Source organism: Mesoplodon mirus (genome assembly GCF_964341445.2).
Source record: "Mesoplodon mirus genome assembly, chromosome: 4".
In the NCBI taxonomy this organism is placed as follows: Eukaryota; Metazoa; Chordata; class Mammalia; order Artiodactyla; family Ziphiidae; genus Mesoplodon; species Mesoplodon mirus.
Window position 1 is genome coordinate 143,312,035 of NC_138979.1, and position 23,601 is coordinate 143,335,635.

Genomic DNA, 23,601 nt, shown 5'->3' on the forward strand with positions numbered 1-23,601 from the left:
GCACATTTGACCATGCCAAGAAAGATAGAGAAATACAGTGAATTCCTATGTCATTCCTAGGTAAACTTGAAATGTGTTAAATCAATAAAACATATTTAGAGAAAAAAATGTTATGCTGCAGCGGAAAGTCCCGTGAGTGATATTGGGTCCTGTTTAAAAATCACACGTAAAGCTTTTTGTAGTACTTGTGTATTTGTTCTGTCCTTAATCCTCTAATATTCGATGTACCTGAAATTATATTTGTAATCTTGGTTTCTGTGTTTACTTTTCAGTGCTTTTTCTTCCTTGTTATATGTGCATAGTAATTACTTTAAAGCTGGCATATTCGGTGTGTATACTAAAACATGGGAAGTGGGCATCTTTATTTTCTCATTCAAACTTCTAAACATTGCTTTTTATTTTTTTGCTAATATACATATTTTCCCATTGAAATAATTTTGCAGTAAGCAGCAGTTAAATGCAGTGCAAAATACTGATGAAGCAAAAAGCAAAAATCTTTCAATAATGGATAAACTGAAATCATTCTTTCTAAAAATGATTAGGACCTTCGGGAGAAAAACTGGGAAGCAATGGAAGCATTGGCATCAACTGAAAAAATGCTGCAGGACAAAGTGAACAAGACTTCCAAGGTTGTAATGCTAACTCCTAGAAACAATCCACTGAACAGAGAAAATCTGCAGCTTGTCTTAAAATCAGACTAAAGCATTTAATTTTACTGCAATTTAAATATAAAATCTCCTTATCATCCACATTTATCACCTCTATCATCTCTGCTTTTTTTCATCTACTCCTTGAAGCTTTAATTTTGGGCATGCTGTTTTGTTGTGATGACTTGATTGATTGAGCTTTGGTGATTACTGCTTTAAGCTGATGAGTCTCAGGAAGCCTATGCTACCCATGTAAGCTCTTGTTAGACAGAGTGTACCTCTTGGGTTGATTAAGAGAACTTGGTGAAAACCCTGAGCCAAAAAAAATCTAACTGAATTAACAAACACATTTGAGTACCTAGAATGCACCTGTGATGCACAGTGGACTCTCCTAGGTTCTTTGAGGCACACCAAGATGACTCAGACAAGGTGGAAAATGATAAAAGTCTTCAGAAGTACAAGGACAGGATCAATTCTGGGTGTGTTATTGGGGATGCTTCCTTAGAAGAGATGGACTTAAAATTAAACTTTAGGTTTTGAAGTATCTGGACAGTAATGATGCACATTTTATGTTTAGTATGGAATATTAATGTAAGGGATAATCCTCTTGACCAGAGTATGTAAAGTGCTCCTGAAACATATATCCCCCTCTGTCTTAAAAACGATTAAGGATATTCTCCCTGAGTTCAAGTTGTTCCATGGATTTAAAGATTTCTAATGAATTGTAATCGAGAAGTTGTTTTTAAAGATTGAGAGAAATAAATGTGCCAGTTCAGTCAAGCACTTTGAAAATTCCTACCAAGAATAAATGTGGAACAGAATTATTGAATTTCATATATGGGTTAAAGTTCATTATGTTATTCAATTCAGCATTCTGTAAGTATTTTGTGTGCTAAGGTAATATGCTGAATTTTAAATGTAAGTCTTAGTGACATTTGAAGGACTTTTTTTAAGCAGAATAGAATTTTAATAAATTTTTTTATCAATCATGTTTGTGGTTATATTTCCTTCAGTGTAAATGGATTTGTATTTACTTATATACTTATTCATCAGGCCCTAATTTTCACTAAAACCTTAATTTGAGATATTTGGCAGATATTGGGACCAGAGAAATCTAGGCCAGAGAGCAGAAAAATCTAGGCCAGGTAGGATGTTACTGTTTCATTGTCAGTGGTTGCAGTCAGCCCTGTCAGCAGTGGAGGTTCTGTATAGTTTCTGATTGTTTCTATAACTTTGTTTTTCACTGTTAAGAGCTACCTTTTAGCTTTATTTTCTTATTGAGGCTGGTTATCTAGAAAGTGCTAAACTCTTAAAATCATGCCATTCCTACAAGAAGTTATGTGCCACCTGTCATAGGCATTCTTGCATATTATGCCAAAAGAAAGCTAGAATTTGTTTCATCATGTGTTTGGTGGTGAATACAAGAATTTATCTATATTTCAGAGCTAATCACCTAGTGCATGATGGCTTCTCGCATGGCTGATGATCTACAGAGCATAGACTTTATGCTCCTTCTCTATTTTAATGGAATTTAGACAGTCCTCAGATAGCATAGGTATACAAGGATGTTGATGGACCCCTGACTACAGGTTGTGCTGTAAGGAGTAAATGTTCTTGAGGACCTACTATTAATGACAGGTTCACATGAAAGGTACTTCACACGTGTTACACTTAGGTACAGATATTAAGGAAATTATAATAATGCAGTTTTCAATATTAAAGTGGAATAGAAATCGTTACCCACAACCAAACTACTATGTCAAATGAAAACTTTTTACCTAAAATTGCTAGTACACCCTTGTGCTTCTTAGTTACAAGTTAGACACCTATTACCTTTAGTTAGATTCTTTTTCCCTTGGGGAATTTTCAAAAAAGTTTCTGTTCCACAGTGTCTCTTTTCCTGATTTTCTTTAGAGATTGCTCTACCACTTCTGTGGTCAGATGATAAAAATGAGCTCTTCATTGTTTCTGAATTAGCAGTTAATCATTTTCCTTAAATGAGTGTACCTTATTTTATGCAGTTAGGTGGATGTATCCCTGAAAAATAGTGGACTTTACTGAGTTATTGAAAATACTCCATTAAAACATCCATTTTAAAAATCCTGCCATTAATCCGAATAAAGTAACAGCTTTTTGTGTGTACAGAATATGATTAATCTCTAGCTTCTTATTGTATAACTTTAGATTTTCATGTTATTAGATTTTCTTAAATTGAAGCGTGTGCATCTTAAATCCATAATAGATTTGAAAGATCGATTTAAATGGTGGGGGAAGATAGGGTTGAGATCTTGCTAGCTTGCTTGCCTTCTTGTCACCTGTTGAACTTCACCAGTGTTTTGAGATGATTTTCTTGGCTTGGTTTAGATGTGCATTTTTATATATGTCTTTTATTTTTTAATCTTGTAGAGATAGTTTGAATATTCGATTTTTATTTTTTCGTGTGATCAAGTCATTACCCTAATTTTGACAAACAATGCTTTTGAGTTAATAATTGATACCCATTAGACTTGGATTTAAAATCACCAAATCTAGACATGCATTTGTGATACTTATCCTTAAATTTAACAGCTGACAGAGTCCATACACACATGCCAGAGTTAGTCTTCTTGACGGCATTGGTGAAGTAGTACACCATCAATTTTTCCTCTTTCTCTTTACTCTTTTTCCCATATGTACACCTGTCAAATTTTGATGGTTCTTTTTTCCCCCCTTTGTTTAGCATAAATAGCTTCACCTGACCTTGAAACTGCAAGTATCAAAGTTGCCATTTTATTAATTCCATGGTCCATCAGTGATGCATTTTTTGGAAAGAGATTTGCCAGCCTAATAAGCCTCAGTTATGTCACCCAGATGCATTTTTTTTGCATGTAGTTTGTTTTAGCTGTAGGAAGTATTTTTTGTGTTTTTGTTTGTTTGTTTTTTGAATTGTTCCTGGAGGGGTATCACTTGATGGCAAGGAAAATGTCCATATTGTCAGATATTGCCTTACTTTGATTAATATAAGACATTGTTACTTAGGGTGCTTTTGAGATTTTGCAGATTTTTTCTTATGTAAGCATTTTGATATTTCAGAATGGGAAATTAGAACATTTGTCAGTAATAAGAATTTTTAAAATATTAAGTCTTTTTCTTCTCTTAGAGTTTAAAAGACTGTAGCTTTTTTTTTTTAAATTCTGTAATCTTGTAAGTTTGATTTGGTTCTTCTTCTGCTTTAGGAAAGACAACAGCATGTGGAAGCTGTTGAGTTAGAAGCTAAAGAAGTTCTCAAAAAATTATTTCCAAAGGTGTCTGTACCTTCTAATTTGGTAAGATTAATTTATTATTTTTTAAAACATGATGTCTTTATCATTATTCAAGGAAGTTGTGAATAAGCAGCATTTTCACTCTGCACTTGGTTTTAGGGTGCACTGATCCCTCAATCTTTCTCTTTTTTTTTTTTTTTTTTTTTTTTGGTACGCGGGCCTCTCACTGTTGTGGCCTCTCCCGTTGTGGAGCACAGGCTCCGGATGCGCAGGCTCAGCGGCCATGGCTCACGGGCCCAGCCGCTCCGCGGCATGTGGGATCTTCCCGGACCGGGACACGAACCCGTGTCCCCTGCATTGGCAGGCGGACTCCCAACCACTGCGCCACCAGGGAAGCCCACTCTTTCTCATTTTTAACCTAGGGTGTTTTGAGTAGTTAAAATCAATAACTTGGTTCAAAGACATTTATGTTTTTTCAGTTGATACTTTGTTGTAATCTGTAAAATTTACATATGAGACATATTATTTAGAGGATCATAAATATCATATTTGGGAAAGAAATATTTCTTCATAAGTCAATAGTGGTTAATAAATCAGTAATGCTCTTAATGGCTTTATTCAAAATAGAACTTAATTTTAAGTGATTCCTTCTTAGTTTTAGGAACACTTTATTTTTAAATGTATTTAATACTAAGAACCAGGCTATTTTTATTTCATAACTTAAGATTTTGGTCATCTGTTAACTTCTTCAAGCAAAAGTCTTAAAGATGATATAGAACAACTTGCTTTATTTGAGGTTGTATGTGTTTTAAATGGGAGAGAAAAGTTCCCTCCGTTCAGAGAATTAATACAGTGAATACTTGAGGGCAGAGAAAGCCAGTGAGCGTGCATGTAGTTTTCTAAAATGGTGGCACAGGTCCTTTTCTCTTTTAGTGGGAAGTTGTATGTATGTATAGTCAGAAGCAGAGAGAGCGTAATGAGCCAGGTAGACCAGTATCTCACTTCAGCCATTACCAGTATGTCGTATGCATTGATGCACGGTCTTGTTTTACTTCTAGCCCTGTACTTCCTCCGTTATTTTGAAGGAAGTCAAACATCAGAGCATTTCATCTGTAAATATTTCTAAAAGATAAGGATTCCTTTAGAAAATACTATTATTGTATTTTTTAAAAATTCTTTATGTCATACATCTAGTCAATATTTGGATTTTTTCAGTTGTCATATAATGTATTTTAATGAATACATTAAAATACATTGAGTTAGAATACATTGAGTTAGAAGCTAACTCAATGGACTACATTGAGTATCTTGGACTACAAGATACTCAGTGGTGGAGTATCTTGTATGTAGTATGTATGTATCTTGTATCTAGTATGTAGGTGGACTACAATAAGTATCTTAACTACTTATTGTAGTTTGTTTTAGTCAGGACTCAAATAAGGTCAACCTATGATTGATTTAAGACGTCTTTTGGATCATCTTTATTCCATGGGTTCCCTTTTATTTGTCAGCACACCCCCTCGCCCACCCTTTTTTTTTTGTTGTTGGAATGTAGTAGTTTCATATGCAGTTTCCCAGTCTGGATTTAGCTGACTGCATCCCAGTAATGGCAGTATGTTCCTCTGTCCTTTGTGTATCCCATAAATTGGTAGTCAGTGGAGGCCTGATGAGGCTCAACACTTCAGGGGTAGGATGGGTAGAGGCAAGACTACTTCATGGGCAGTGTTGTGTACTTCCATTAGGAGGTCCATCGTGTCTGCTTTTGCTTCTTCGGCCTGTTGGAGCTTATTTAGGCTGGCTACCAAATCCTTTTGACACAGCACTGCTAAACTTTGGTAGCTTCTTTGCTTTGTGGTGTGACAAGTTGTTCCTGATTTATTGTGTACACTTCCTGCCCCAAACTTGGAATCAGGGTATTTCTCAAGGAGAGGGCTGTAGGTGCCAGGTGTGATGTAAGTAAACGTCATGGCCTGTTCTCTGTGCAGTCTGAGTTAGCTGCTTGCTCTCTTCGGTTTTATCTACGTATCATCTGCGTCTCACTTGCACAAGAAGCAAAAATTCTTTTGTTTCTGTTGTAACTGTTGAGGATATATTCAGGTTTGATCAGCTTAGTAGATACGGGTTGAGCTGATGAAATAACTTGTGCTGGGCAATATGAATAAATTGTCAGTTCTAGTGCTGTTCTTACATTGAACCTAGGAGAAAGGGTTGCTCTTCATATACTTCATATTTTTTCCTTTGTGGCCATAAGCCATTTTTATTTCTTTATTCCTACTTTATATTTTATTAGTGGAAATAGAATTGCAGGATTTATTTGGCAGTATTTTATGAGCCTAAAGAGTTAATAATTTGTGTTTTTCTTCTTTAAAGATTGTATAAGATCACCAGAATTAAAAATTCTTTTTAATGTAACAAATTCATTCTTAACAGCAATATTACCCACCTTCAACCACCAAACCTTTTTGACACTATAAATATTTATAAATCACCATAAGACATGAATGATGATATTTGGCTTTTGTTCATCCACTTGTTAAAAGTTGAATACTTCTGCATGTAGTCTGTATTTAAGAAATATATTAAGCTTTTTGTGTGCTACCTAGGGTCTAGCATTTTAAATTTTTAGAGATATGATGGATAATAAACTATTTACCTTAAGATAATAATTAAATTTAATATTAAGTTAATATAGTCAGTAGATATAAAAGGGCTTTTATACATGAAGTAATTTTTTTAAACTGTTTTCTATTGCTTTTTTGCTAAGAAAATCAATAGAGGAGTGATCTAAACTATATGACCTGGATTGAAGAGAGGCTTACATACTTTAAGCATCTAAATCTGAATTTAATTTATATTGAATCCCAGTATTTGAAGCTCAGTAGGATTTTAATAGTATCATTTTGTCATCATTCAAATTTATGATGTGAGAATGTAATTTTGTTTTTAAATGGAGAGGCTTTTTTGACTAATATGTACTACGGGGTATTGTACTACAGGGTGATCTCAGCATCCAGTTTTCTTTGTTTTTTATTTGATAGAGTATAGAGAATCCTGATTCAGCCAGAGAATACTGATTCAGCCACATAAGTAAAATATTTAATTAGAGCAATTAATAGAAATTTCATGTGTGTTGTTTTTGTCTTGAATTAAACTAAACCAAAGACTTAAAAGAGGAATAAGAGGAAATTATCTTTAAAGTATCTAACAAATACTCTTTATCAGAGTTTAAAATTCAGACAGGAAGCATGAAAAATCTAGAATAATTTATTCTGAAATTTGGAATAATGACTAAAACTATAATGCCTTGTGTTTGCATCAGCTGACCTTTCAGTACAAATATAATTTTTGTTGGTTTTAAACACACAAATGTTTGTGTATTGTTATTTCTCATTATGATTTAAAAAATGCTTCATAATACATATTTATTTTGAAGTATTTTCACAATCCCTGGAGCACCTTCACAGAATCTGAAATCTTCTGACTAGAGTATCTCAATTGAACTTTTAGTTTATGAACTCAGTTTTTGAGAACTGGTTCACCTGAAAAAAAGTTTTGAAAAATTATTCATTCTAGGCTTTCTCTGTCTTAAATATTGAATCTATTAGTCCTAGCACTAGTAAGTGGTAGAGGCTGGTTTGAGCCTAGATTTTCTACCTGTATGTCCAGAATTCAGTTGCACATATCCTAGGATATGTAAATAAATTTAGATTTGATTTTTTGGTAGTACATAGGCATATTTTTAGTGTTTATTTTCAAGGCTGGGTCACATACAACTTATGTAACAATTCTGTTCTTCTTTGAAATTTCCAGAGGGATGGTGTTTGTCTATATAGATTTCTTTTATAATCTTCTAATTTGGTTATTTAAAATACTTTACTTATTTCATTTAGGTATTGTTTGAAATTGGTTGTTTTGACTTTTCTTCTCCACAGAGTTATAGTGAATGGTTGCATGGATTTGAAAAGAGGGCAAAAGAATGTGTGGCTGGAACTTCAGATTCAGAAGAGGTTAAGGTTAGTTCATGAGGTGAAGTATTTATATTTTAAAGAAACATAGAAAAAAGAAGTAAATCAGAATTTGTCTTTATAAGTTTGGGAAAGATAAAGGCTATATTATGAGTAGAATAGTGATCTTTTCAGAAAGTATAAGAAGGTGGTTTCATTTTGTGTACATTTTGGTGGAAATGCTATCAAGTCTGCCTTGTGTTTGATTTGTGCACAAAGCTGATGTTTCTCGTTCCTTTAACTCTGTTATCTTAGTCATTTCTAAAACTGAATATTTAACTGTCTGTTGCTCTCTTTTTAGCTTGGGTTTAGAAAGTAAAGATCAGTTGATAGGTAGAAACTGACTGGTTTGCTAATATATCCCCAAATACATTATTCAGGAGCATTCAGAGCCTAGATGTATTTTTATCCTTGACTACTGAAATTTGGGAGATTAACTTTTTTTGTCTCTCAAGTGGCATGAATAAAACCCTCTTTCCCATGGCATTGTGACCTTACTTCACATGTGGATCTGCTTTGATTTTACTGTCTCACTAAAGAGTGACAAGCCTATTTGTTACAAAATTGTGTGATATATTTTTGTATTAAACAGACTCTAAGAGTTTTATTAGGAAAATCAAATGACCAAAAAGGTAATTGAACTTCATTGTTACTTAAGAAGGTTGAAATGTAGTGATTAATAATAAAACAGAAACCATTTATATAATATACCATTAAGTACTGAAACAAACGTGAAGCACAAAACTTTCTGGTAAAACTAAACTAGAGAATTTTTCTTTATTTTATTGTTTGCAGGTTTTAGAGCACAAGTTGAAAGAAGCTGATGAAATGCACACATTGTTACAGCTAGAGTGTGAAAAATACAAATCCGTCCTTGCAGAAACGGTAGGAAATGATTTTTAACCTACATTTTAAAATAATTATTAACATTACTTAGTTGCTTAAATAGTTTATCTTGGTATTAGAACATGAATTTTTCATAACAACTATACTTTTGTTTATAGGAAGGAATTTTACAGAAACTACAGAGAAGTGTGGAGCAAGAAGAGAATAAATGGAAAGTTAAGGTCGATGAATCACAAAAGACTATTAAACAGGTATTTAAAAAAGAAGAGCTTAGGGGGAAAAAAATAAAAGGGATGTGTGAACGATTTAAAAAAAAAAAAAAAGCTTAGAGTAGTGGTTCTCACAGTGCGGGCCCTGGATGAGCAGCGTCAGCGGCACGTGGGAACTTGTTAGAGACGCACATTGTTTGGGCCCCCCCAAGGCTTACTGAATGTGAAGCTGTGGGGTCAGCAGTCTGTGTTTTAAAGAGCCCCCCGAATGATTCTGTTGCCCACTGACGCTTGAGACTCACTGGTTTAGAGTACGACTAAAGAGTAATGATACAGGGCTTCCCTGGTGGCGCAGTGGTTAAGAGTCCGCCTGCCGATGCAGGGGACACGGGTTTGTGCCCCGGTCTGGGAAGATCCCACATGCCGCGGAGCGTCTGGGCCCATGAGCCATGGCCGCTGAGCCTGCGCGTCTGGAGCCTGTGCGTCTGGAGCCTGTGCTCCACAGAGGGAGAGGCCACAACAGTGAGAGGCCCGCGCACCGCAAAAAAAAAAAAAGAGTAATGATACAGAGTGCAGAGTGCTTTGGAAGTTAAAGAACCACAATGTGATAACATAAGGCAAAGAATTTGGTGTTCACAATAAGTTTTAAAACACAGATATGTGACTCATGATAATAGTATTCAAGAAAAAGTAAGTCCTTCTTCTGTTCATGGGACTTAAATATTATTATGTAGTCTTAGTTTTTCTTCTGTTTACAGTTGTCCCTCCATATCCATCAAGGAATTAGTTCCAGGAGTCTCCACAGATACCAAAATCTGGTATCTTGGATGCTCATATAGAATGGCGTAGTAGTACTTGGGTGTGGTAAAGAGTGCCATCTCTTGCTCACTTGTTTTCCTGGGCTGACCTGTGCAGAATCTAGGGTTGCTGATGGTATTCTATATTAATGCATTTGGAGATTAAGTACAGCTGATTATTGTTAATTACAGTTAATTAACAATTAACTGGACCTAATATAATACCATGCAAATGGGGTAGGTTTTGACCACAGTTTAAATGAAGTTAAATGTGACACTGTAATTTTTAAGATCTTTTAAAATTCAGTTATGGCTTTAAGTGAGATACATTAAAAAAAAACTCTGACGTGTCTAATTGATTAAAATTCTACAAGATAGAAAAGCCTCTGTATCCTTGGTGGTTTAACTTGATCATGTAATTATTTCACATTTCAGATGCAATTGTCATTCACATCTTCGGAACAAGAGCTAGAGCGATTAAGAAGAGAAAATAAAGATATTGAAAATGTATGTTATCTCACCATTTGACTTGTAACCTATGGACTCATTTTTTAGCATTAAGGATTGTCTTACAAGCTGTGTTTTAAGATTTCTTTTGTCTTATGATGTAGTTGTTATGCCTTTAAGAATATCTTGGGTAGTGTTTCAGATAGTATAGTTTTATATTCATAAGTGTCATAACTTTTCATTGTAGGGAGGCCTCTTAAATATGTCTCTTAACTTTTCCTTCTTTGTTGCACTGCTAGCTGAGAAGAGAACGAGAGCATTTGGAAATGGAGCTAGAGAAGGCAGAAATGGAACGATCTACCTATGTTACGGAAGTCAGAGAGGTACTTAACGATAGAATTTTTTTCAACCTTCTCAATTTAAGTTAAATTTATAACAGAGTGATAAAATATTTCAGTGTAAGTTGTTTCTGGCAGAGCTTCCAAGTAGCATACAAACATGGGATATCATAAGGAAATCAATCTTAAACTCTAAACTTCATTGCAGCTGAAAGATCTGTTGACTGAATTGCAGAAAAAACTTGATGATTCATATTCTGAAGCAGTAAGACAGAATGAAGAGCTAAATTTGGTAAGAAGCTTGTTCTCCACGGGGTATCAAGTAGGCTCTGAAAACATTTGTGTTGACATGTGGAGAAACCATCCAGACTTTTTCTCCTTGCTAACACCTTTAGCTTGGCATTTTTATAAGTTTAAGATAATCTTCATATTCTGATGACTCAAGATGGTCTGTCTTTTCTTGATTCCTAAGATGATCCTTCTTTTCTTAGCTCCTAACAATGGCATGTTTGGCTTGCAACTCTTTTTCAAAATTTTCTGTGTTTTATAAAACCAAATTTCTTCAACAGCATTATTTTCAGTGAATAAAGAAATGAAACAAAGAGACAAAGATTGGCTGAGTTGCAAAGATTCTCTTCTCAGAGTTACCATAGTTAACTGGGCCTCTTATTTTCTGACCTGGAAGGAGATTCTTGAAGGTGGAAGATACATATTCTTCATTCAAGGGCAACAATCCAATGTAGCTTCTTATTTTAACTGGCCTTTCTACACATTATAGATAACAAAAAGCCTGTGGAATTCTTTATCATCATCATATCATTCAGAGCATAATAATCTGAAAACTACAGACTGAAAGTTAGTTAAATGTTGTATAAAGACAGAGTACCCTGTATTCCCATTCTTAAATTTTCTGAAAATTTACACTGATTGAGACAGGCTTGTTTTTTAGATAAACATGACTATCTTATTGTATGTTTGAAACAGTAATCATTATGTCTATCTGTGACTTTTAAAAATTAAGAATATGATTAGATTTTTTTAAAGTACTTGAATGAACTCTAGTACAATTGCAGTAAGTCAGTTTTCTCCTTACTATAAGTTAACGCTGCCAAGTTTGGAATTTTCTTTTTAGAACTACTGTATGTACCAAAGAGAATTTCTTAACTCATTCATGTTAAGCAGTGTTATAGCAGTGATTTATGGGAATCAGTTTTCAGAGTAGAGCTCTCTATGAAATGTACACAGAGTCCCCACCCCGACACACACACACACACACGCACACACGCCCCTTTCTATTTTTGAAATAAAATTTACCTTTATTTTACCTTAATTGAATCATTCCCACTGCAGTGTCGGAATAATTCAATTAAGGTTTTATGCATACGTTTGCTATACATTGCACAGATTGGTACTGTGATATGCAACAGCTTTAAGTGATATGCTTATCCTGTAATGTGTTTTTTAAAAAACCACTTCTACCTACAATTGTTGGAGATTCTACTTTTAACTTTGATGCTTGGTGGCTGACTCCAGTGCAGCATCAAACCCATAGGATTATGGTTGAGTCTCCATTCAGTCTGATGCTCTCTTTGTACATTTTGACCCTTTACTTCTGTCAAGAGGTCATTTTGAGTGATATTTAAAATTTTTTTGTCTTGACTTTGCAGTCTTCATTTTAATCTTCCTGTTTGCTTTTTGCTCAGCGTAACTGTTGCCACATTTTAAGATATATTAAAATAATTTTGATTGCTTATACATTGTGTGTTCCTGGGCCAAAAGAATAACCTCTCTGATGTGTGAAATCAGAGTTAAGTAAAGGAGCAAGAACTGAAGCATTCGGGATAAATAGAGTTCCCAAAATAAAATTTCCAAATGGAATGTCCTGCACTAATTCTCTCTACGTGTTTGAAATGTCAGTGTCTTATATTTCCCCCTTTTGGGTTTCCAGAACTGTTTGGAATGCTGTGCCTGTGGGTGAGAGACATAATTAACTTGATGAGTTTAATAAGAAAAAGTTATCTTTTGTCAGTGAGTCCATTTCCCTCATTCTTATGTAATCAGAATAGTTACTAAGAGAACAGTCATCACGTATTAGCTCTAGAGTTTAATAAAGCTTTATAACTGTTTCAACCAGTTGGTTGAGATGTATATATTAAGACATGTCTTGTTGGTATAGTTAGGCCAGTGTGGTCTTCACTCATCTTTCTAGTGACATCTTAAAGGATGAGTGACATTTAAATTTTTGAAGATTTCATTTTACTGGATTTGTAATCTTCTGTTCAATGTTTTTTTTTAAATATCACACAATTGATTCTTCTTAACTGAGCTATATAGGTTAAGAAAGCCTTTAAACATTTAAAAACTAGTAAAATTCCTTATGACTTGCCTTTTAATTTGAAATAAATGTGAATGAACTGCCCTATGAATAGTGAATAGTAATACTTTAAAAAAGTAATCTATTGGAATTTGATGGTTTTGTTTTTATATTTGCAGTTTTCTACTCTCAACTCTAGTTCGTTTCTGTAGCTTTTCTTACGTTTAGCTTTACAGATTGGGACCTCCGCTTCTTAGCTTTTCTGTACATCTGGTGCAGCATATTGGCTAATCCACTGTGCATAATAACTGTTAGCGATCCCATTCTTTCTCATTCATTCTTCAGTCCTAGAGGTCTCAGCATAATCAAAGAAGGAATCAAAGAAGGATGTGAATTAATTGTGGTGTTCCTGTATTTTTACAGTTAAAGAAGCAGTTAAATGAAACACTTGCAAAACTTAGAACTGAACAAAGTGAAAGACAGAAGGTAGCTGGTGACTTGCATAAGGTATGACACTGCTTGCCCTGAAGATGCCATATTATCATATTATGTTGTACCTTGAATCTTAAGCAGACATACTGCTAACCCTGGATTCATTCTTTTGCATCATTACATTAATTTGTTTATAAATTTAAGCTGTTATACAGTTACATATTTGGAACTAGACTTTTTGGCTTGTTTTTCCATTCTTAATTCGCGTCTTCATTTCATCATATTTATATAATTAATTGCTTTGTAAAGTGTAGATTAAATTTTGAATGCAGTTGATATGACTCTTAAAATTGGTTACATCTGGGCTTCCTTGGTGGCGCAGTCGTTGAGAGTCCGCCTGCCGATGCAGGGGACACGGGTTCGTGCCCCGGTCCGGGAAGATCCCACATGCCGCGGAGCGGCTGGGCCCGTGAGCCATGGCCGCTGAGCCTGCGCGTCTGGAGCCTGTGCTCCGCAACGGGAGAGGCCACAACAGTGAGAGGCCCGTGTACCGCAAAAAAAAAAAAAAAAAAAAAAAAAGTTACATCTATATATTTTTTATTGGGATTTGCTTATATAGTCATTTTCAAAGTATGTTTCTTTTGATCTTCATGAATGTGAAGTATATATAGACCTCTGATGTTTCAGAAATTCGTTCCTTTATTTCTTTGTAGAAATATGTTTTTCTTAATCTCATATGTAGATGGGTGATTTTTAGGATTACATTTTTTATTCTTTGTGTTAGGTTGACAAGTTATTTGTAATTCTGTTTTGAGATTTTTAATAGTGTAATTCATAAATGCTTTTATCAAAGCTGCTTTAGAGCTAAGATTGTGTTTATAGGAGATCTAGTCATTAGCAAAACAATTAAATTCGCCACTCTTTTAAAGGTTGAAAGAAATATTTCTGTTGGGTCTGTATTTTATATCATAATTGTTATGCAAAAGTCTAGGAATCTAGAGTTGCTTCAGATTACTTTGACGTTGTCACCAGTAGATAAAATGTGAACTTAAAGAGTTTCATTAGGTTTGAATCCTACTGCTACCACTTCTGAGCTGTGTGACCATGGGGCAATTATTTGATCTTTGCAAGTCTCAAGTTTATCTTCTATAAAATGGCATTTACAAGGGCTGTTTTGTGAATGAAAATAAATTAAGAATGTGAATTATAAAAAAAAAGTTTCAGAGCTCTGACTTAGATATATGATACATTGTCAAGATTGAGCAATCTGATTTATATTTTGATAACGTGAATGTTTGATCACTGGACAAAATATAAAACTTGCAGTTTTAGCCTAGCAATTTATTTTCTCAGAAGGTACTTTAAGGATATTAAACAGGTGCTCAAAGATGTGGATATGCCATGTTATTTGGCATAAAATGGCAACAGTAGTTGAAAGTGAACTGCACCATATCTGTGTAATAGAAATACTGTGCAACTCTTAATTGGAAATGCCCATAAATATTTATTGACATGTAAAAAGATAAAATGCTTCGTCAAATAGCATGAATGTTAAAAGCCCATTTATAGAACATTTTCTACCAATTTTCTGTTAGGACATATATGCACTCAAGAGGGATCTAGACTAGGAGTCAGCAAACTCACAAACTGTTTTAGGATTTGTGGGCCACCTATAGTTTCTTTCATATACTCTTTGTTAAAGTCTAGCACAACTCTTAAAAAGTGTAAAGACCATTCTTAGCTTGTGAGCTCTACAAAAACAGGCTGTGTGTGGCTAGATTTGGCTGACCTCTGATATAGACTAATGTTAACCTAAATATCACTGTGTTTATTTCTGCTTTTAATTTCTTTATACATTTTCTGCATTGTTTGAACTTTTTAAAATGGTGAGTGTGTGTTTTTATAATCTGGTGGGGGAGAAAACTATTTGATTTTGGGGAAAAAACTGAACAGGTTGGCTTTACGTTGTATTTTGAGAAGAGCTTTAGTTTGTACAAAGTATAATGAGTGTAAGAAAATCACTCATTTTTTTCTTGTATATATTTATTTATCAGTTGTATTATTCAGAGGCTCCATATTGCTTTCCTCACAGGCTCAACAGTCACTGGATCTTATCCAGTCAAAAATAGTAAAAGCTGCTGGAGACACTACTGTTATTGAGAATAGTGATGTTTCCCCAGAAACGGTATGCATTTTCTTTAGCTCCAAATCTCTGGGCTAATTACCTTGTAAATTATGTGAAGAATAAAAAATGTACAGGATCCACCTCTGCCTAAAAAAAATGCCTTTTTAATGTGCTTCTATCAATTATGTTGCATTCTTAACTCAAGGTTGTTTTTTCTTTGAGGTGTCTTATCTGAAATGCAGTGTTCTTATTAATGTTTGTTTTCACTTTAGCTTGGTGAAATATTATGTTAATATTTAGGTTTGTGGTGGAAAGTATTATGGTGTACTGCTGAAGAATGTAGACTCTGCTGCTTGTGTTGAATCCTGGTTCTACTATTCAGTAGCTGTGTGACTGACTTAAGGGGAAACTCTTTATCCTCTCTGTGCTTTAGTTGCTCCATCTGTAAAAGGCAATGATATTAGTACCTATCTTGTAGGATTGTTGAAGGGAATAAATGAATTACTATATAAAACACTTAGAATAGTGGGTAACACTTAAAACAGTGCCTCAAGTTTAGTAAGAGCTCAATATATGTTAACTGTTATTTTTCTGTTGTTATGAATGTACTCTCCTTTGGTTCCTCGCAGTTTTTTTTCTGAAAGGAGAAATGGATTTATATCTGATATTCGTTGATTCTAGAGTTTTCCATTTGTAACCTAGTGACAACATTTATAACATAACTTTCTTTGATGCAAACTAACTTGCAATGCTAGGTAGCAAACACTATTGCTCTATATGGTTTTTATTGTCAATTTTCATATCTTTCAGATTTTTTTGTTTGTGTTTAAAACAGCAATAAACTATTTTCGGTTTTGGTTGCAAATGCCTTTTTCTTGTGCTCAGGGTTTTTCATCTCTTCCGTCTTCTTTTTAGGAGTCTTCTGAGAAGGAGACAATGTCTGTAAGTCTAAATCAGACTGTAACACAGTTACAGCAGTTACTTCAGGCAGTAAACCAACAGCTCACAAAGGAGAAAGAACACTATCAGGTATTAGGTAAGAATAACTGAAGTATTACTGTCTGTCTATAGATAATTGACATAGTATGTGTGTAAATGTATGTATAGTGTGTATTTACTTTAAATATAGGAACTCTTGTTAACCTAGTAGAAATATTCCCTCTTTATCTCTCTCAGAACCTCCAAATGACAGCTTTATAGCTTTCTTGGAGTTTTATTTCCATCTTGTACATATTTTTTGGTCTTGTAGCTTGGAGGAGAAAAAAAATACCTTATCTTTTTTTTTTTAATATGTAAGTTTCATGAGTATAGCATTATACATGTGTACACTGCAAGGTGATCACCACCACAAGACTAGTTACCATCTATAACCATACAGTTGACTTGCTTTTCCCATTTTGTCCACCCTCCAACTCCCTTCCCCTCTGGTAACTACTAAGCTGTTCTCTTTTATGAGTTTGTTTTTGTTTTGTCTGTTTGTTTTGTTTTTTTTAGATTCCACATATGAGTGAAATCATATTGTCTTTCTCCATCTGACTTATTTTACTTAGCATAATACCTCCAAGTTCTAACCATGTTGTTGCAAATGGCAAGATTTCCTTCTTTTTTTATGGCCAAGTAGTATTTCACTGTGTGTGTGTGTGTGTGTGTGTGTGTGTGTGTGTGTGTGTGTACACATACATACCACATCTTCTCTATCCATTCATTCATTGGTGGACACTTAGGTTGTTTCCATATCTTGACTATTGTGAATAATGCTGCAGTGAACATATCTTTTCCAATTAGTGTTTTCATGTAAAAACCCTTTTTCTTTGCCTCTTTTGACCTTTTTACAGAACAGACTCATAAATTGTTTACCTAGGTTTTGTTCATTGCCATAATGTCTGCAACTGTTTCTTTAGTTTATCCTGATCTTAGTTCTTATAAAATATTTGTGATTTTTTTTTTAATGACTTGGTAAAATAAAGTGACTATGATGTTTTTACTGAGGTAAGATGCTGAACTGAAAATCAAGTCATCACAGTTCCTTTACATTGGAAGCTGGATTTTATTTAAGTTTGCTGTGGGTAATCAAAGAAATCCATTTTTTAACTCCTGAAGTGAGAGTCTTAACTGAAGATAAACAAACCAACCTATAAAATTTTATTGCCCATATTACCTGGAAATGCATGTTGATTGATTTGATTCCTGGGTTTTACCTGTTTTAAGAATGACTTAAGTCACAATGCCTTGGGTAATTAGGGTGTTCTGATATGCACTGAATACTTTAGATATTCTTCTTTTGAAGCTGTTTGTTCTATAATAATCGTGGTGTCCTGGACATGAGTAGGGTGGCCTGTGCAATGCCAGGGGGCAACTCATCACTGAATCGTCCCTTTCAGAACCCAAGCTTAAGACTCTTAGGTTATACAAAGGCCTCGGGATAGGTTAGGTGCTCTGGAAAAGTTGGGATGGACCTCCATTTTGATTACAGGGTCATTCTGTCTCACTTTTGTAGAATGATTGTCTTCTGGCCTGTCTTAGCATATACTCTCCTTTAAAATGCTGTTTCAGGTCAGTTACCTCTAAGAAGACTTTTCAAATAAACCCAACTCATTCTTATAACCTGTCAGCAAAAAGAATTATACCTTAATCTTTTATCCTTGGTAAGCTGACCTCTCAGTTGCCTAGAGTTAAATTTCTGCCACCTTACCACTCTTCCCCAAATTAGAAAATAACCTCGTTTCCTGCTTCCCAGGGCAACTTTCCTTCCCACATCTTTCAGTCCTGCTTCAGTCCTGAAGTCCACATCTTCAGTCCTCTCCACTCACTGCTTCTGTTCAGTCTTGAAAAATGCTCAAATATATTATTTTAACTTTGTACTTTCTTTAGATTACCACCCTAATTTTTTTACTTCACTGTTTAACAAAGATTCTTAAAAGAAGAAACTATTCTCACAGTCTCTTGCCTACTAACTACTCCATCTCCTCTAGAATGGCTTCTCTTTCTGCCATTCCGTTGAAACTGTTTTTGCTGAGGTCATTCATTAATGATTTCCTAATTGCTAGAGCTAATACAGGATCATCTTTTGCATATAAGATACTGAAAATAGTTGTGAATTATTCTAAATATGGTGAGGTCAGTCCTTAGGCCTCTGTTTTCTAAGGGAAGGGTTTCGCTTCTGAGAACCTAAAAAATTATAAGATGGCTTGTTACCCTTTGCCTTTAGACCTTGTCAGTAGTATCTCTCCAGCATCTCAAAAGTGTTCTTCAGTATTTTCTTTTTCTTCTCAAACATGTGTTCTGAACCATTTTTGCTTGCCTGTTTCCACATTTGCCTTAATCATATTAAATTTGAGACTTACACTGATCATTGGTAGTAACACTTTCATTTTTCCAGATTTTTTTCTTCCTAATTTGTAAAAATGTAGTGTGTAATTTGTTAAAAGAAATACATATACCCTGGCAACACAGCTGAAAGTGAACTGTTGTTTAGCAGGCCGCTCACCTAAGTGATAGATAACTCAGCATTCTTTTGTAAGCTGATGAACTTAATTTCAAATTTGGCAAGTGAAAGGGCGGTTGAGTGGTCAGCAGTGTATCATGGAGCATAGATGGATTGTATGAAGCTGGAGGTTCACCAGCACTTGAGAACTCTCTCCTTGCATAGGCTCTAGCCAGCACTGACGGTGACAGCCCCTCCTTAGGGATCTCTTGGTTCCCACAGCTCTTCTTTATGCCCTTTAAATGTTTGTGTTACCCTCAGGTTTTTAACTTCAGCCATCGTTTTTGCTCAGTGTATTCTCCCTCTTGTCAACTCTTTTAAAGTTACTACCAGATAATTAAATTGGAAATACAGATTTCTTAATCATCAGAATTTATAGGTTAATGTCTGATGTCAAGAATCTCCTTTTTTTCTTCCCTGCTTTATTTAGGTATACGTTATTACTGTTGTTGTTTTTTTTTAATTGAAGCATAGTTAATTTACAATGTTTTAGTTTCTGGTGTACAGCAAAGTGATTTAGTTATACACATATACATATATATATTCTTTTTCATATTTTCCATATAGCTTATTACAAGATATTGAACATTCAATATATTGAATATTGAACCTTATTGAATAAGGTTCCCTGTGCTATACAGTAGAATCTTGTTGTTTATCTTGTTTTATATATAGTAGTTTGTATCTGCTAATTTCAAACTCCCAGTTTATCCCTCCCCCAACCCCCTTTCCCCTTTGATAACCATGTTTATTTTCTATGTCTGTGAGTCTGTTTCTGCTTTGTAAATAAGTTCATTTGTGTTATATTTTAGATTCCACATATAAGTGATATCATATGGTATTTGTCTTTCTCTTTCTGACTTACCTCACTTAGTATGATAATCTCTAGTTGCATCCATGTTGCTGCAAATGGCATTATTTCATTCTTTTTTACGGCCAAGTAATATTCCATTGTATGTATATACTATGTCTTCTTGTTGATGGACACTTAGGTTGCTTCCATGTCTTGGCTCTTGTAAATAGTGCCGCTATGAACATTGGGGTGCATGTATCGTTTTTAAGTAGAGTTTTCTTCAGCTGTATGACCAGGAGTGGGATTGCCATATGGTAGCTCTATTTTTAGTTTTTTGAAGAACCTCCATACTGTTTTCCATAGTGGCTGCACCAATTTACCTTCCTACCAGGAATCTTACTTCTTTTAGTATATACTACAAGTACATATGAATTGTTTAAGATAATGCTGTACATTTTCAGTAAGAGAAAAGCTATTTTTAAAAGACAAAAATGAGAGAGATGATGTATAATAATTTAGTTTTCGAAATACTAATACACAGAACTTAGCCTTTCTTTGAGTTGTAGGGGCATTTGTCTTGCGCCCTTAATTTGTAAAACATTAACCCTTTTTTCTTCTGGAAGTCTTCCTGCTCATCTGCTATCCTTCTCTCCCCACCCCTGCCACCTCCCCAAACAGAAGGCTTTCATCTGCCCACCCCCCTTTTAATTAAGGTAAATTTTTTTGTAGCTTTGGATCGTTAACACTAGTATTTTGTAGTATACTTTTTTGTTTCCAGATATCTACTTTTTCTTGTGTTTCATATCTGCCTGGCTTCTAAGTGTTCAAGTGTATGTCCGACTATATCAGAAAACTTTATCACCCCATGTCTTAGTCTGTTTGGGCTGCTATAACAAAACCCCCATACACTGGGTGGCTTAAGCAGCAGACATTTATTTTTCACTGTTCTGGAGGCTGGGGAGTCTAAGATCAAGGCACCAGTAGGTTCTGTCAGGTGAGACCCACTTCCTGGATTAAAGATGGCCATCTTCTTGCTGTGTCCTCACATGGCAAAAGGGGCAAGGGAGCTCTCTGGGGTCCTTTTTTTTTTTTTTTTTTTTTTGTTTTGTTTTTGCGGTATGCGGGCCTCTCACTGCTGTGGCCTCCCCCGTTGCGGAGCACAGGCTCCAGACGCGCAGGCCCAGCGGCCATGGCTCACGGGCCCAGCCGCTCCGCGGCATATGGGATCCTCCCAGACCGGGGCACGAACCCGTATCCCCTGCATCGGCAGGCGGACTCTCAACCACTGCGCCACCAGGGAGGCCCTGGGGTCCTTTTTAAAAGGGCACTAATCCCATTCATGGCAGTGGAATCTCCTAAAGACCCCACTTCCATATACCATTACATGGGGGTTAGAATCTCAACATAGGAATTTCGGGGGATGTGGGGGACACAAACATTCAGACTATAACACCCAGGTCCTTTACCTTGGAACCTGTTTGTGGAATCATGTGGAAGGAGGCTGATGATTTTAACAGCTGACACTTCATGAATGTGCCTCTAAGAATGAACATGCTTCTAACATATGGTCATTCATTTAAATTTTCACAACAACCCAATGCAGTAGATAGGTAGGGATGATGGTGATGATGATGATGATGATTATTACTTATTTTTTTATTCCCACTTTACAACAGACCCAAAGAAATTCTATAAGTTGCCCAAAGTCACACAGCTAGTAACTGGGTGAGCTGGGATTTAAATTAAGGTGGTCTGGGCCTAGGCCCTGTGCTCTTAATTTGTACTTTTCTTCTCCCTAATTCAGGCACTGTGTGCTCTGATCCTTGTCATGGCTTTCTTTTCTGCTCGTTCTGTCTAATCCTTTGTTGCCAGCTTCTTATAGTTTCTTCCTTCAGTTCTGGCTTTTTCCTAAAGTTGGTAATTTGGTTTGTCAATATTGAATTGGAGAGGCTCTTGATGTTATCCAGGAAAAACTGAGGTGAAATTTTGTGTATGTGTTTTGTATATATGTATCTTCCTTACTCCCTTTAACAAATAGATTCTTTCATGATACAGTTTTCTCTTGTTTCTGAAAGGAAAAAGTTCTTTTTTGGTGCTATTGGAGTGGTAAGAGTTAATGTTTCAGACAAAAGCTAGCTTTTATTTCTACACTTTACACTTGACTGTCATATGGATCAGGTTTTAATATTGTGTAATGTGTTTACACAGCACTTCTTAGTTTAATGTACCAGTGGGCTCTGTAGACTTTCTGATTAGCTGTTATCTTGTTTTAATTAGAGAGCATGATAGCCAATGATAACTTTGCTTTTTAACTTTCTACTTTCTTCTTTTCCCCTCAACTTTTTAATTTTGAAAATTTTCACACTTAATGAAAAGTTGAAAGGATATATAACACTGACACCCTTCAGCTACTTCATCTCTTTATTTGTGTATACATATTTTGTTGATGTCAACACATTTGAAAGTAACTTTCAGATAATATGACATTTTACCCCTAAGCACTTAAGTATGTATCTCTTATGAACAAAGACATTCTCTTACAAATCCATAGTATCACTGTCACATCCAAAAAGACCAAAACAGTAGCTCTATAATATCATCCATTTTAAAGTCCATATTTGTGTCCCCACTTATACCCGAAATATCTTTTTAGCTATTTTTTCCAAACCAGGATCCAGTCAAACTTCACATGTTGCATATGGTTAAGTCCTTTTAGTCTCTTTAATGGCTTTTGCAGTTTAATTTCTTTAGTCATTTTATCTGACTTGGAAAGCTTCAAAAGACCTTAGAAAATCTCTGTCTGAAGCTTAAATTATTTATTCGCCAGTGGAGAGTTGTAAATTTCAGTTTCTTTCCAGTGCTGCTCACTCACCTTATTAGCTTTACAGTCTCTTGAGTAGAACAGTAATACAAATGGATTCCCAATGTTGTTCTCTTAAATGTTTTCTAAATAGGATTTTTAAATCCCTATATTATTCTCAGTTTGGTCTGAGATTTTGGTTCACATATTTAAGAATCCACCTTCAGAAGCTCCTGAATCCTGAGATTTTTCTCTTATTTTTCATTACCATCAGTATTAATTGTTCTGATCTTAGTTGAAAAGGCCATGCTAGATCAAATGGCATATGTACTTTTGGTATTTGACAGATGTCTTCTGATTGCCTTTTGTTTCTTTGTTTTAAAATGAATTTCTTTCTTTCTGATCTTTTACAGAGTGAAGTAATTGGGAAACCGTTCATTCAAGGATAACAGAAGGCATTGTATTATATTTTGCCAAATTAAAGCCTTATTTATGTTTTCACCCTTTCTACTTTGTCAGAAACACTGAACAGAGTTTTGTCTTTTCTAATCCTTGTTAGACTACTGATTTAAAGAGAGAGAAAAAAAGCCAACTCTGTAGACACCTTCAGAGTTTAGTTTTATAATAAAAACTGTTTGAATAATTAGACCTTTACATTCCTGAAAATAAAATAAACATGTAATCTTTTATCTTATTTTGCTCAATAAAATTGTTCAGAAGATCAAAAGTGGTAAAGACAATGTAAAATTTAACATTTTAATACTGATGTTGTACACTGTTTTACTTAACATTTTGGGGAGCAACTGCCTCTGACTTCAACTCAAGAAATCACTTTTTGTTGCTAATGTAATCGGTTTTTGTAATGACGTCAGCAAATAAAGGGATGCTTATTATTCAAGCTGGTTTTGATTTTCGTTGAGCTTTAACAGATTTCATTAGCACTTAGATCAACATAATTTAGAACACAATCATTAATTGCAACTTCAGACAGGGTAGGTTTGTTGCTTGTACACCTTCTCTAACTAGAGCTCTGGGTCTTCTCTGTGGTTCTTTGCAATGTAAACTGTGTCCTGAAGGTAGTGTGGGTTATAGAAAGGATGGGGCAAGTATTTAGGGTTTCAGA

At 35.0% G+C, this 23,601-nt stretch overlaps 1 protein-coding gene across 8 annotated transcripts in view; it reads left to right on the forward strand.

The window, feature by feature from the left end:
• KTN1 (kinectin 1) overlaps positions 1-23,376 on the forward strand; it is a 126,751-nt gene extending 103,375 nt beyond the window's left edge. For 3 of the 8 annotated variants that reach the window (XM_082616740.1, XM_082616739.1, XM_082616741.1), the window contains 12 exons: positions 543-629; positions 3,863-3,952; positions 7,822-7,902; positions 8,689-8,778; positions 8,898-8,990; positions 10,181-10,252; positions 10,492-10,575; positions 10,739-10,822; positions 13,268-13,351; positions 15,369-15,461; positions 16,317-16,437; positions 22,892-23,376. In XM_082616740.1, coding sequence (XP_082472866.1) covers positions 543-629; positions 3,863-3,952; positions 7,822-7,902; positions 8,689-8,778; positions 8,898-8,990; positions 10,181-10,252; positions 10,492-10,575; positions 10,739-10,822; positions 13,268-13,351; positions 15,369-15,461; positions 16,317-16,437; positions 22,892-22,896 — 984 coding nt within the window. In that variant the 3' untranslated portion in view covers positions 22,897-23,376. The remainder of the gene's footprint in view (positions 1-542; positions 630-3,862; positions 3,953-7,821; positions 7,903-8,688; positions 8,779-8,897; positions 8,991-10,180; positions 10,253-10,491; positions 10,576-10,738; positions 10,823-13,267; positions 13,352-15,368; positions 15,462-16,316; positions 16,438-22,891) is intronic. The other 5 variants (XM_082616742.1, XM_082616743.1, XM_082616744.1 and 2 more) reach the window with 5 other exon arrangements.
• Positions 23,377-23,601: the final 225 nt, after the last annotated feature.